The 14,887-nt window shown below is 46.4% G+C and overlaps 2 protein-coding genes across 2 annotated transcripts; one reads left to right on the top strand and one right to left on the bottom strand.

Annotated features, from left to right (window-relative positions):
• Positions 1 to 813: 813 nt before the first annotated feature.
• On the bottom strand, positions 814 to 2,370 carry ZCCHC18 (zinc finger CCHC-type containing 18; the record flags this gene model as incomplete). Its single annotated transcript, XM_025431150.3, has 1 exon — positions 814 to 2,370. A coding segment is annotated over one exon (1,239 nt), but the record flags the coding sequence as incomplete, so codon positions are not given.
• Positions 2,371 to 3,756: 1,386 nt separating this feature from the next.
• Positions 3,757 to 13,966, top strand: SLC25A53 (solute carrier family 25 member 53). The gene is made up of 2 exons (XM_025431577.3): positions 3,757 to 4,132; positions 11,467 to 13,966. The coding sequence occupies exon 2, from the start codon at positions 11,478 to 11,480 to the stop codon at positions 12,396 to 12,398; it is 921 nt and encodes a 306-aa protein (XP_025287362.1). The 5' UTR covers positions 3,757 to 4,132; positions 11,467 to 11,477; the 3' UTR covers positions 12,399 to 13,966.
• Positions 13,967 to 14,887: the final 921 nt, after the last annotated feature.

Here is a 14,887-nt window from a genome sequence, read left to right as displayed (position 1 = left end):
GGAACTGATATACCTACAAAGAACAGGGGACCCTTAGGGACAGAGGGTCATTTTTTATCACCCTCCAGCCTGGGCCATGAGATGGGAAGAAGCAGGTATCTAGGAAGGTTCTTCTATGATCCCTCTTTTCCTATTAATGTCCTCGGTTCTAAAAGGGTATGTGGGCTTTCTAATTCCCATGTTTTTCATGTCCTGGCACCCCGATTGCTTCTTTCTTCCTTGGGTATTCTCATTTGTTGGATCAGGAAAGGTTAGTTTCAAGTCCTTGGGCTGCTGATGTTCTCTAACATATATAACTAGGGGGAGGCTTGGGAGGTGCTGAGTTTCCTGGTACTGAATTCTCATGAGTAACTGCTTTCTCAGTACTGAGTGAGGAAGCGAGGGTAGTGTCAGCTCAAAGGACAGTCTTATTGATGCCACCGGCTGTTGTCCATAAGCAGCAGTAGCCACAGTCTAAGGAATCTACCCTGCTCCTTCCCAATGTCAACAGGAATGTAACCCTGAAATACCCATTTCCCACTTTTTCCCCCACCACTCTCCATCATCACTTTTCTCAGGATGCATTAGCGAGGCAAGCATTGGAATATTATTAACTAGTGGGTACAGATTTGATCCTGACCTAGGAGACAGGTCAGTTGTGATAAAGGGCCTTCTTGGGAGAATTTCAGCCCATTTCAGCTTCCTTTTTCCTCATCTTTAAATGAGGTTGGTAAAAACTCCACCTCACAGTATGACCCTCCCCCATTAGAGCTTCTATATTTGGTTCTTATTTTTTCCTCTATATTCCCAAAAGTAACATCACACACAGAGACATTGAACTTGATGCTTATATATATTGACATCGAACTCCACAACAAATATTATTTGGTGAAAAATAACAGCATAGAACAGCACTTATATTTGATCACTTTTATCTATACATATGTCTATCTAGGTACACAGTTACAGGGAAATATCTAGAAGGGCATTCATCAAAGGCCTAGGAATGTTTATATGAGGTTGGAGAGTTTCAGGTAATTTGTATTTTCCTTCATTTTGTGAAAGCCACTTTTTAATGCAGAAAGAAGTCTACTCCCCCCCCCCCCACTGTTTTTCCCATCTGAAAACAGTTAAGGGTTCACTTGGCTCATTCTAGCACCTTACTTGAGGTCCAGAGAGGTCATTGTGTCTGCCAAGGCCCACTTTTGACCTCTCCTTCTCTATATGTGTCAGCTCCTGCAGAGTGATGATCAGATTCTCAAACACCTGGGCCTTGTGGCTCTCACTGTTGCAGGTTTCCTTTGGGTGACTTTCCTCACCACAATATGAACAAAAGATTGTGTATTTTCGCTTTCTGGCTCTATGTATATCCCCAGGACCATTATTCTTATACCCAGAACCCCCACTGGTGGAAGGAGATTGAGTTGAGGAGCTGTTGGAGGAATCAATGACCAGTATTTGATCTAGAGGTCTGGCACTGCCTCTAAGGGGAGGGGCATCCATAAGTGTAAGTAGAGGGTCCTGAGATTCTACTAGAATCACATCCTCATCTGAGTCGTCAAGGGTATCATCTACCTCTTTCACGTTGCAGTCAGCACTACTGATTGCTATTGGCTGGGTGCTCTGAAATGCTACAGGGCTTGCTGCCCTCTCCAAGATTAGCTCAGACCTTTTGGGCCACTTTGGTTTCATAAAAGTGTCACTCCAATCCTCTTCCTGCTTTATCATCTTGATTAACTCCAAGAAATTAGGAGGATGCTCCTGATCATTTGCATACATCCTGAGATGTTTCAGCCTAAAGCGCAGGTCCCTATTTAGCTTAGCTCCTAAAAGGAGCTGGTGCAGACGGATCTGGTTTGCATCTTTCTGAGCTATGATCCCTGCCTGAATAGCATTCTGGAGCTGTACTTCTAAACGGATCACATAAAGGGAGGTTTTCTCCCCTTGTGCTTGCAAAGTGTTAAAAAATTTCCCATGGGCAGTGACCTTGCTTTCAGACTCCCCAAACATCAATTTCATTGCCCCACTTAGATTGGGGTTGGTGGCCTGGAGCAAACGCATGACCTCCCTGGCAGGGCCCCTAAGGGTGTTCATCAAGCACTCGAGCTTTTCCTCCTCAGACATATTCCAAACAGGCAGGACCCCAATGACCTGGATCAGCCAGGTTTCAAAGGTTTCTTCCCCTTGGGCTGGCACCACTCTCCCAGAGAACAACTTCACATTTCTTTCTGCCATGTTGACCCTTAAAGGACGAAGACTCCTTCCCATGGACCTCAAAATTGAATGGGCCCAAGGCGGCAAGGGTGTGTTTTGCCGCCGGCTATTACCCACATGTGCAACGATGCTAGCCTTGATGGATGACGCTAGCCTTGATGGATGGATGACGGTCTTCTATCTGAATATAACAAGATGCTCAGGCTTTTTAGAAAAGCCTAATCTGTAGGAGGATTCCCCAAAGCAATGCTCCTGGGCTCTGGCTTCTTGTATCTCAATAGTGACTGTAAAGAAAAAGGAGTAAAAAAGGTCAATAAGGTAGTAGATTGCCGGGAAGTGGTCTGCAGTCACTCTACTTCCCTGAATACCTTGCAGTACATTTTATATTTGCTCACTGCCGTAAAAATATCCTGCAGGAAATTGGCAGTTAGAACTTTCTGGAGCTACTGGGTGTCCTTGTGCTAGCAGGAGTTACATCCATCCCTTCCAGCCAGTCCTCCAGGAGGGAGGGCAACTGTTGCTTTGAATTCTAGGGGAACTAGTGTGTGGAGTTGTTTGTTGGGCTCTCAAAATAGAGTACAATGGTCTAAATCTCACAGTTTTGTGATAATAAGTAAGAAATCAGGTAAAAATCACTGGATGTCAACTATACTCAAATATTTGAAAATTAAAGATCTCAACCATGCACCCTTCTCCGAGATTCCTCCCTCAATTCTTGGATTATAAAACGTAAACTCGGAAACAAGTGTATGCCTTAATTTCACTTCCAGCCTCTGCAACAGGTGCCCTCCATGAGAAAGCTCGCCTTCAGGGTAGGTCGACTTCTGTCCACTGGGGTTTGCAGATCCCAGTCCTCAGGGAGTCAAGACTGCTTCGTCTTGTTGGGCAGGACAGAGAAGGGAAGAGTCAGAAGCAGCCTTATCTCTCATTCTGCTGTCTCCCCACCCTCACTCCCGTCTCCGCTGTAGCCAGACGGAAAATTCCTTCTCCCACCTCTTGAATACAAGTCAGTGACCCCTTCCATTACATGTCCCCTGGGAAATCATTGGCTTATCCGCTCCGCAATAAGCCGCACAGAATTCAAGTTCGGATTTGGCTTTGATGGCCTACCACGGAGAAAGGGAATAAGAGTTGAACACGCACACCCACATATTCCTCCCCGGAAAGAGTTGGAAAATGCAAAAGGGGTTCAAAGCAGACAGCTTGTGATTATCTCCTCCTTGTCCCTATGACCCCTCAGAAACGCCCCTCCCCCTTTCAATTCAGGCAAATCCTACCCATTAGCTGTATCCAGCAAAAACCCCACCCCCTCCCTCAGCACCGCGGGGCCACGGGATTGCTCCATCCTCAACCAACCTCGCAGTTCCCGATTCCCCAAGTGGGGAGCCGCCAAGTACAGGTAAAGCTTCCACTTCCTCTCTCCGTGCTGGGCTATCGCGTCCCCCCCACCCCGCCCGCCTTTTTTTTGTTACCTGCGCTCCGCGGGTGAGCAGCGGATGCTCAGGCTTGGACAGCTGTGAATGCCGCCTTCCAGTCTCCGCGGGCCTGCAGGGGAAAAGGATGACGCCTCCTCCGCCGCCAAGCGACCGGGAGCTGCTGGATGGAACTGCTCCCCACAGCCGCCCAGCAAGGGGTAGCCAAGTCTAGCAGCGCGGTTCCCAAGGCAGCCGCGGCCGCCCCCGCCCACCGGCTGGGCCCTCCCAGCAGCCGCCGCTTCGGTTAGCCTCTGCCCATTGACACAATAGAGCTTGATGAGCGGGGCGGCGCGGCCAATCAGCGGGGCGCGGGGGAGGCCTCCCCTCTCAGCCTCCGGCCCCCGAGGCCATTGCTAGCAAAAGGGGGGAGCCAGCTGGCGGGGGCTGCGGCACACGGGCACGGGAGCCAGCGCGGTGTCAAGTGCAGCTCAGACGCACCGACCGGGCCGATTTACATTTTACCCGTGAGTTTGCTGCTTCCCCTTCTCATTCTTTCTCCCTCACCCCTTCCATCTCGACTCTCCTCCCTTCGCTCTTTGAGACCAGATGCCTTAAACACGGGGTGGGACAGAAATCAAGTGAACAATAAGAGCCCCTCACTTCTGTGTAGCGGGAAGGGGAGAAAGTATTTACTGAGTACTTTCTGCTTGCGAATGCGTTTGCACGGACGTCTCATTTATTCTTCTGAGCAGCCCTGTGGAGGAGATAGCGGTGTGCCGGTTTAACAGAGAGGGCACTTCAGCATTCAAGCAGTGTGGTTAGGAAGTGCAAAACTAAGAGCTCACACCCAAGTCGACATATCTGATTTCGAAGGCTCCCCCTTCTGAACACTTCTCTATACTCTCAGACTGAAAGTTAGTGGAGAAAAGCCAAAGTAGAGGTGGGAGGGCTCATTTGGAACTATATAGAATTAGTGAGCAAGGACTATTAGTCTCCATTGTACAGATGAAGAAACAGAGGTTAGGCATCTTGCCCAGCACGACACAGCAAATAAGTATCAGCATCCGGTTTTGTATCCAAGCCTGTTGTTCTAATGCTGTTTGCCCAGCTGAGCTGCCTAGAGAGTATTTTTACATTGGTGGTCTCAAACCCACCAGAAGTCTTGGTGTGATGGTAGTGTTGAGTGAGAGGGGTGGAGGAGGCAGCAGGGAGTAGGGAAAGCGGTGGGCAACTTTTGCAGTAACCGTTGTACAGGAGAGGAAACTAAAGCACTTTTCTTTCTCATTTTACACTATTTTTATACTACAATAAGCTGCCTATTTATTAAAAAAAAGTAAAACATTTCTACAGCTTATGAGCTCAAAGGAAACAAGACTCAGAGGTGAGATGCCTTGCCTGAGATGACAAGGTGAAGCCAAAATTTGGACCAAATCTCTCTGACACCAGAACCCATGCTATTAACCAAAGTATGGGTACAAGACTGGCTGCCTCAAAATCATTTTGGAGAGCTTTTTAGAAATGCAGATTCGTGAGCTCCACCTCTGGTGGATTCAGATTTACTGGGACTAGCAGTGGGGAGTGTGATTTATATTTTTAACCAGGGCTGTAGTTAATTCTGAGATGTAGAGAAGTTTATGAATCACTGCTGAATGCACATCATACTGAGGGTAATAAGTAAATGGCCTGCTGCCAATGTATCTGGCCACAGCACATCTGTCATGAAATGTAACTCCACTGAGCAGAGGTTCCCAACTAGGGTCATTTCTGAAATTGTTTACAAAGAATTTGGACTCTGTATTTTTCTGAGTCCTTAGTTTTGGAGATTTTCAAGTAAGTCTGTGGCCCAGAAATGGTTTAAGATTCATTCCCCTGCAATCTTTCTTCATAATATCTTCCTCTTTCAACTTGCACTTCAGGAAGAAGTGTGAGAAATGAAACAGTTTGACCTAACCCCTGATCCACAGATCTCTACCGCTGATACAGCTCTTTCATTTCCTGGCTTGAGGACAGGTTGCTAGGTTGCCCTTCTGTGAGCTCTTGAGGGGACCACTCCTTTGCTGGATTTGGCATCACTGGCCCTAGAGAAGAGCAACTCCATGGAAACGGCATGCAGGGCTGTCCTGCAGGGCTGCCAGCTTGAATGGGCTGTGACGCCAGTGGCTGGGAAACTTTCTCTATATTCTATGACTTCTGGTTTTTGGAGAGCAGGTCTTACTTTCCTGATGTAAGTTGTGGCCAGAAGGCCCCCTGTGGAACTTTTTCTGGACTTGTTCTGGATGCTTGGAAGTAGATAAATAATCTAATGCCCTTCGACTGTTGTTGGGTTCATCTTCAACCTGCCAAGATACTTTACCTGATGCTCCTCTCTGTTGTAATCGTCGTCGTCTTCTTCTAATTTTTTTTACAAACCCAATACCTAGGGTTCCTTGAAGTAAACATGTCAAATTTGGAGATGAGGACTTTTATCTGAGGACTGTGGCCTTTCTCTTGTGGATGGAACAGAGTGGGAGGTTGTGGGAGGTAGAGAGAAGTCTCCCCTCACAAAGTCAGGGGTGATGCTGGTGGTAGCTCTTGGGTTTCCTTCAGACTTTTACTTCTGCTCCCCGATATCATGACATCTGACCCTGGGTCTCAGCAGATTCCTGCTCTGTGTTTAAATTAGCTTCACTGACAACTTAGGTGATCTGCAGCTGGACCTGGTGGAGATGGGATCAAATAAACAAAGAATAGACCCTAGAAATCTAACCCAAAAAAAGTGAAAAGAAATGGATTGTGTAAAAGTGCCTGCATTGGACCCTTAATACAAAGCGAGGATCTCTTCGGGCTGGGAGGAGGATTTGCTGAGCTGGCTCCATTTGGATACAGAGCATCCCTTATCTCTGGCCTCATGTGTGGGAGCATGTTCCAACTCATGGCTCTAATGAGACCACATTTTCTAATTTCAACAAAGAAACTTAAAAGCCTGAAGGTTAGGGAATTAAAATTTTTCAGCTGAAACAGTAGTAATAGCTTCTCTTGGCTGCCTGCCTCCTCTGTGCCAGGAACTTTCCATCTGTTATCTCATTTAAGCTTCTCAGCAGCCCTGTTAGAACGTCATTGTTATCCCATTTTGCAGATAGGGAACCCGGGTCTCAGAGAAGTTAAGTAACTTATATAAGGCTCCACAACTTGGTAGTGGAGACACTGGGACTCCAGCCCCCTCAGGGCTGTCAAACTCCCAGGCCAATGAACAGCTTTGCTCTACTGTCTCCCAGACAAGCAATCTAAAATGAACTCTGAAGAAGACCCAATGCATTTGACTGATTTCAGCCTTTAGAAAAAGTATAGTTGTAATCTCATCTTTATTTCTGGGATCTTTCTCTTTTTTTGTTTCTCTTTTTTTTTAAATGAAACTACCAATATAACTTATGGAGCAATTTATATATGAGTACTATGCTAAGAATTTTATATACTTCATCTCATGCAAGCTTCATGACAATCATTTTACAGATAAAGATACTGAGGCTCAGAGAGGTGAGGAGACTTGGCCAAGGTCATAAAGCTAGCAAGTGGCACAGTGAAATGCACTGTCTGCAGGCTGTCTGACTCCAGAGCCTGTGTCTTCATGCTGTAACACATTGCAGTGGGGGAAACAAATATGGCCCTTATTCTAAATCCGCTCCTCTCTGCCAACCACAGCTCTGCACTCAGAGCTGTGCCCCACTCGTGCTTTTAGGTCTCTGTAACTTAGACCTCTTGCTCAGCCTAGAATGCCTGCCCTCACTCCTCCACCTGCTCATTGATTAAGCATTAAGTCAGATGCCCCTCCTCAGAGAAATTTCTTGGCTGTTCCCTGTCCCAGGTGGAATAAATTGTTCTTGTCTCTCTGCTCTGACCTTGATTGGTGTGCCCTTTATTTTGCCTGCCAGTATCATTTAGCTCATTGTTGACTTGTCTCTTCCACTAGATTCCCAAGCCCTTGAAGGCAGGTACCAACTCCTATTCACCTCTAGCTTCATAGTAATTTACCCACAGTGATTACCCACAGTGATTCAGTGTAAATCAATGCAAGTTTGTAAGCTGACCAAAGACTGGCTAAGGGAGGCCCTGAATGAACAAATAAATGTGGGGCTGGATCCTTGGGTGGTCACACAGGCTGTCCATCTGGACAAGACTAGCTAGGGCCTGCCTTTGGCCCAGGGCGCGATCCTGGAGAGCCGGGATCGAATCCCACGTCGGGCTCCCGGTGCATGGAGCCTGCTTCTCCTTCTGCCTATGTCTCTGCCTCTCTCTCTCTCTCTGTGTGACTATCATAAATAAATAAAAAAAAAAATTAAAAAAAAAAAAAAAAGACTAGCTAGGGCAGTTTGGAATCCCCTGGGCTCACTTTGCTAGGCTATCAACATAAGAAGCACAACATGAGGTATAAGAATGGCTTCTCCAGACTGACTCCAGGTGCATTCTGTGGTGTGTACTTTGGAATTCATGCCAAGGGGCCAGACTGTCCAGAATTGTTTTTTTTCCAGAATTGTTTTATAGCACATCTTTGCATTCACAGAAGAAAGGTCTTCCCTGCCTCCCATGTCAACACAGGATTTGTTCCTCCATACCTCTTCATATGGTTCTGGCTGACCTGAGAGTATCCTGCAGGAGCCATGTGCTCTGTGGAGACAGACAGTGCAGTCAGGAAGCATCCTTTTTTTTTTATTTTTTATTTATTTGTGATAGTCACAGAGAGAGAGAGAGAGAGAGAGAATGAGGCAGAGACACAGGCAGAGGGAGAAGCAGGCTCCATGCACCGGGAGCCCGACGTGGGATTTGATCCCGGGTCTCCAGGATCGCGCCCTGGGCCAAAGGCAGGCGCCAAACTGCTGCGCCACCCAGGGATCCCCCTTTTTTTTTTTTTTTAAATACTTCTTATCGAGGCCGCTATGGCTTAACCACTTTGTGTCATTTAATTTTATTAGTCGTTGCGACAACCTTTTGAGGTAGGTCTGTTGTCACTATTTCATGACTAAAGAAACAGAGACTGAGTGAAGTGTCTTGCCTAAGGTCACACAACCAAGCAATAGAGGCAGAATTCAGTTTTGGATCTCTGCCTCCCAAAGCCTGGCATCACAACAGGAGAATACATGGGGAAAAAAGTGGATTCTCCTCCCTGATAAAATAAGGAAGAATTACATTTATAAAATGATGAATAGATATTTAAGCTTCATCTTTAATTCCTGAAAATGAATTGGCATAAAGTGGCAGAAGGACTTGGGGATGGAAAAGCACAATTCTGCTATCAAATATTGGCTGAAATTCCCCCATGTCAGCCCCCGTGACATGTACAATATAAGGATGCCTAGAGAGCATTTTCCCCCTTTGGCTCATTTTATAACTGAGATGGATGAGGCCCCAACAGGTCAGTGAATTCCTAAACATCATATAGGAAGTTGACAGCTGACTGACACTTAGAATGCTGGTCTGCCCAATCTTAGCCCAGTTTTTCTGCTAAGTCAGCCTGCCTTATGCAGTCAGTCAACACATGTTTATATGTTACTCAGGAAGATGTGGAGAAGTAGAACACTACTGTACTTTGAGATAGAAGGGGACAAACATTTCCTTCACTATCCATCCTTATTTAGATGCAGGTAAGACTTGGGGGAAGAAGTCCCTTGGTAGTAGATCTGGGGAATGTTGGGGGTGCAGTGGCTTTGGGAACCTGAGCAGAGCCACCTGTGGCCTGGGGGTGGGGGAGGGGTCTCTTGGCTCTGGAGAGATGGAGGCAGCTGCTATGGGCACAGAGGGATACAAGAGTGGGCTCATGAGCCTTTGCTTCTGGCCAGTTCTCAGCTAAAGGATCTGAGGCACAAGGGCCCTGCCAGTCTCCTGGCCATGAGGTTAAGGAGGTGAAGCTTGAGGCAAACATGGGGTGCTAGGCATAGGGGAGGGATGTTGGCAGAGCACAGAGACTGAGCCTCTACTCCCTCCACTGAGAGAGAGTGTGTGTGGCTTGTGGGGGAGCCTGTAAGGTTAGGTTATGGGGTTAGGGAGGGAGCAGGAGCAAGAAGCCAGGGAAGAACTGATAGGGACAATTGAAGCACTTCATGGCAGGTTTTGGATGTGGCAGCCCAGAGAAAGCTGCAGTGGGCTTCTTGCATTACCTGACTTCTGCTCCTCCCTCGAGGCCTGAGCCTGCACCCCTCTGTCGCTTTTGAGGGGCCATCAACTGCTAGCATATTAGAGCCCCAAACACCTTCTTCCCCTCAGGACCACACAGCCCAGGGTTCTGTGTGAAACCTCCAGAGTCTGCCATTCCTACCAGTCTAGATGTGAATCTCCTGGCCTCTCATCCTCTCCCTGTCTTCTCCTCTCCCCTCCCTCTACAGCTCTGTGCTTCCTCTCCTCCACACACTGTCTCCTGCTGTGGCAATTCTGTCCTCTTAGCCCTATCTCCTTCCTGACAAACTCCCTCAGGTTCTCAGATATACCCTGAGCCTTCACTTCTTCATGATCTCGAGTTTCCTTCCTAGTTACCTCTCCTCTACATTAGCTCCCAGCCCTTTCTGGGGTGGGATCAGTAGTTTGGTGTCCTTGTACTGTGTCTTTCCTCTAGTACAGTGATTCTGAACCAAGGATGCTTTTGCTTCCCAGGGGCCATAGGGCAATGTCTGGAGATAATTTTGGTTATAATAGTTGGGTTGGTCCCAACTGGTGCTACCGACATTTAGTAAGTAGAGGCCAGCAGGCTGCTAAACATTCTGTGACACATAGGACAGGAATCTATAATAAAGAACTGTCTGGGGACGCCTGAGTGGCTGAGCAGCTGCCTTCGGCTCAGGGCGTGATCCCAGGGTCCTGGGATCAAGTCCCACACTGGGCTCCCCGTAGGGAGCATGCTTCTCCCTCTGCCTATGACTCTACCTCTCTGTGTGTCTCTCATGAATGAATAAATAAAATCTTTTCTTTTAAAAAGAATTGTCTGGCCAAAAATATCACATGTGTCCAGGTTGAAAATCCCTGCTCTCTTGTGTAGCCACAGGTCTACAAGGATAGGCTTAGAAATTGCCAGGTATGGAGCCTTTTGGTGCTGACCTTCCAGGAACAGCTACTCTTTCTGTTCCTCATTTGGGTGGAAGTGGGGGTGCAGAGCATTGCCATGAAACAACCAAGACACTGTCAGGAATCTGCAGACAGAAGATGAGAGAGATTCCTCATTCCCCAAATTTACTACCAGCTCTTAGAGAAAGTATTGGAATACAACTTCTGAATGCCTTCCTGCCTCTATGAGATTGTGCCACTCTTTGGAAAGAGAGCAGCAACTTATTAATTCTAGCAGTTTATCAAATGCAAAACTTCAAGTGGTGAACATTGAGTGCAATAGCTTCTGAAGCTCTCTCTCCCCAATTTTATTTTCTTCAATCACAAAGCTTCTTTGAGGAGTGCCTGAGTGGCTCAGTGGTAGTGTGTCTGACTTCGGCTTGGGTCGTCCTGGGCTCAAGTTCTGCATCAGGCATCCCGCAGGAAGCCTGCTTCTCACTCTGCCTATGTCTCTGCCTCTTTCTTTGTCTCTCATGAATAAATAAATAAGATCTTAAAAAAAGTTTCTTTGAATATTAGAGTATTTGATTTGTTGGTAAAACATGGTAAAGGTGACTCTTTTCAGAAAAAGAAAACCAAAACTACCTTTGTTTTAATTTGAGGTGGATGACTTCTTAAGAGTGTGCCTATTTCTCAGAAACTGGCCCAAAGTGTTGCTGTTTTTCTTAGAGCTGAGTTTCTTGGGGTCTCTGTTTCTAACTAGGCAGTGAAAATGCCACCAACAGATTGAATTGGTCAGTCTAACGTCTCCTGCCCTCCCTCACTCCTACCATTTTCTTCCATCTGTACCCAGTTGTCTTCAGCATGGAGGAACAGAACCACTCTTCTGGAAAGGAGCTTCAGCACCGGACACGAACAGAGTCTCCAGGAAAGAAAACCTGGCATTCCCAGGCATATGCCCTTGGGGCCGTTTCCAACTTTATGTCTACGTTTCTGACCTTCCCTATCTATAAGGTTGTGTTCCGGCAACAGATCCATGCTGTGGCGGTGTCAGAGGCTGTGCGACAGCTTTGGCATGAAGGCCCTCAATACTTCTACCGGGGAATATACCCACCACTTCTCTCCAAGACATTGCAAGGGACTCTGTTGTTTGGGACTTATGATAGCCTCCTGTGTTCTCTCTCTCCTGTTGGGCCACACTCCCTGGGACACCGCTGGGCTGCAGGGCTTATGTCTGGTGTGGTGGAGGCTGTGGCCTTGAGCCCCTTTGAAAGGGTGCAAAATGTGCTCCAGGATGGTCGCAAGCAAGCTCGCTTCCCCAGCACGTTCAGCATTCTCAAGGAATTCAACTCTTATGGGCTTTGGGGGCGGCTGTCACTGGGCTACTATCGTGGTTTCTGGCCTGTCCTTCTCAGGAACAGCCTGGGGAGTGCTCTGTATTTTTCCTTCAAGGACCCCATCCAGGATGGCTTGGCAGAGCAAGGCCTGCCCCACTGGGTTCCTGCCTTAGTGTCTGGGAGTGTCAATGGAACAATCACGTGCCTAGTTCTGTATCCTCTGATTGTGCTGGTGGCCAACATGCAGTCTCATATTGGCTGGCAAAGCATGCCGAGCCTGTGGGCCTCTGCCCAGGATGTGTGGGACACTCGGGGCCGAAAGGTGTTCCTGATCTACCGTGGAGGCTCCCTAGTCATCCTAAGGTCCAGCGTGACATGGGGCCTCACCACTGCTATCCATGACTTCCTGCAGAGGAAGTCTCGTTCCAGGAAAGAGCTGAAAGACTGACGAGCTGCAGAAAGCGTGGCCATGGCAAGTTTGTTATCTTAAGCTTTCCCAGGTCAGTCTAAATAGCTTACATCTTTGGCTTGGTTCCCTGATACAACCGTTCTTTAGCATCTTTGAACTGCCAGTGCATGGGAGAAGTTACCAACTACCAGCCTTTTGGGCACAGACAAAGCCCAACAGAAAGAAAGCCACTCCAGTCTCTCCACAGATTCAATAGCCTCAGACCTAGGAGGCCCTTAAAAAACATGTAACCTAGATGAAATGTCATTCCTTAAAGGAATTCCTTGACAATAAGAGGAAACATTCAAAGATGACCTTAGTTAGGCACTGAGTTCTGGGATCCCTCCAGCTATCCTTTGGACCAAACTTAGTGGAGGACCAGGGACTCCAATATCAAAGAACTAAGCTTGACTCTTAGGATATGAATTCCATAGAACTTCTCAGATGGCTACATTTTCAAGATATTGTTTGCTACCCCTACCACCCTTACTCTCACTTCTCAGGGCTGTGGGTTCTAGTTCCATTCAGGCTGGCAGTTGTGGCTGCAAATCCTAAATTAGACTTGCCTCAACTGATCAGATGTCACAAGAACTTATGGGCCTGGATATGGGAGTGGGAAGAGATGTCACTGGATGAGTGGAAAGAACAGACTTTGAGGGAAGAGATTTAGTTGCATGAGAAAAATTTACTATCAATTGCTTGGTGTTATCTGCCAAGATATTTTTGATAGCAAGGCAATCACATTGCCTAGAAACCATTTGAGTTTGCCTAAGAAATCTGCACGTGAAATGTTCATATCTCTTCATAAATGATTGTGTATTTTATTGCTGGGGATAAATGCAGTTACTGTGACAAAAAGATCAGGAATCTTAGCCCGCCATTCAGGGCCATTCAAAATACGGTCCCGATATAACTTAGAGCATTTTATCACACCACTACCACTTACATAGATCCCATTCAACCAGCTAAACTGGACTATTCTCTTTCCAAACATGCCTTGAACTTTTGCATGGCCATGCTTCGGACCACACTATTTCTCCACCTACAGTGCCCCTTCCTCACATGCCAGTCTGCCAAAATCCTTGCAGTTCCTCAAAGCCTAGCTCAGATGCCACCTTCTCTATGGAGACTCTTCTGATTTCCCACAACTGAATGTGATGTTAGTATCTTGTGATGCCCCTTTCAAGAACACTTCATACATGGCACTGATTCCATTATGTCACTGATTTCATGTGGCCCTGTGTTCCTATTGGTGTTCTTCAATACCTCCTACTAGACTGTAAAACTCCTTGAAAGCAGGGATTCTTGTATGCATTTTAAAATCTCCCCTTGTGTCTAGGTGCTCAATAATGTTGGCTGAATTATTGAATTGATTATCAAGCTGTGATACGATCTCTATCCTCAGGGTGCTGTCCCTTGTACATGAAAATAATGTTATTGATCCGTTGTCAGCAAGACACATGCCTTTGGGGTGTGGTTTTGTTTTCTTTTATTAGTGGATTTAGTTTTGTGCTAATGATAATGATGCTGCTAATAATAATAATAATAAATGACTTTCAACTGGAAAATTTGATGAGTTTGTGTTATTGATGGCATGTTTGCTATTAGCAACATCACAGGAACTAAATTTTCACAAACAGAAGCACATTGCATAACTGTCCCATTCATTTCAACTCTGGAATTTTGAAGAGTTCTAAGATGATATATGTTGCAGTTTCCCCCCTTGTATATGATATGATAATGACCTCCACTTACACCTCCATACCAGACTGAATTTGTTTAAAATGACCTGATTATAGATCCTAGCAATGAGAATTCCTCACTTAATAACACAGAAATTAAAGACACAGCAGTAGGCAATATGAGATCAGAATGTGTTTGCCTGCAAGGTCAAAAGAGAATGGCTGGTCCAGAATAGCTGCAGATGAGTTCCCATGTCTGATCCTTGTGCAGACTTGGATGGGGTAGGATGATACTCTGTGGATTCAAGAACAGGGAATACAGGGTCTGCACAAGGAAAGGAAAAATAGAACAGTAGCTAGTTCTATTTAAGGCTAACACTCATAAGGAAGAAAATATTTACAAAAATTCATAACTTAGTTTATAGCTGTGATTTTTTTTTAATTTTTATTTATTTATGATAGTCACACACAGATAGAGAGAGAGAGGCAGAGACACAGGCAGAGGGAGAAGCAGGCTCCATGCACCGGGAGCCCGACGTGGGACTCGATCCCGGGTCTCCAGGATCGCGCCCTGGGCCAAAGGCAGGCGCCAAACCGCTGCGCCACCCAGGGATCCCTATAGCTGTGATTTTTAAGCTGAAAAGGGGATAAACTACCATACTCCCCCCACATTTTAATCCAAGACATGCATTCATTGATTTCCAACTATGCTGTGGATTTCCATTTATGTCGCTGTATCAGCCCATATCCCTTTCTTCATTTTAACTTATAATTTAGAAATAATTTCAAACTTCTAGAAAAGTTGCC

The sequence above is a fragment of the Canis lupus genome, chromosome X (assembly GCF_003254725.2).
Source record: "Canis lupus dingo isolate Sandy chromosome X, ASM325472v2, whole genome shotgun sequence".
NCBI classification, from domain to species: domain Eukaryota; kingdom Metazoa; phylum Chordata; class Mammalia; order Carnivora; family Canidae; genus Canis; species Canis lupus.
This window is presented reverse-complemented; position numbering and strand designations above follow the sequence as displayed.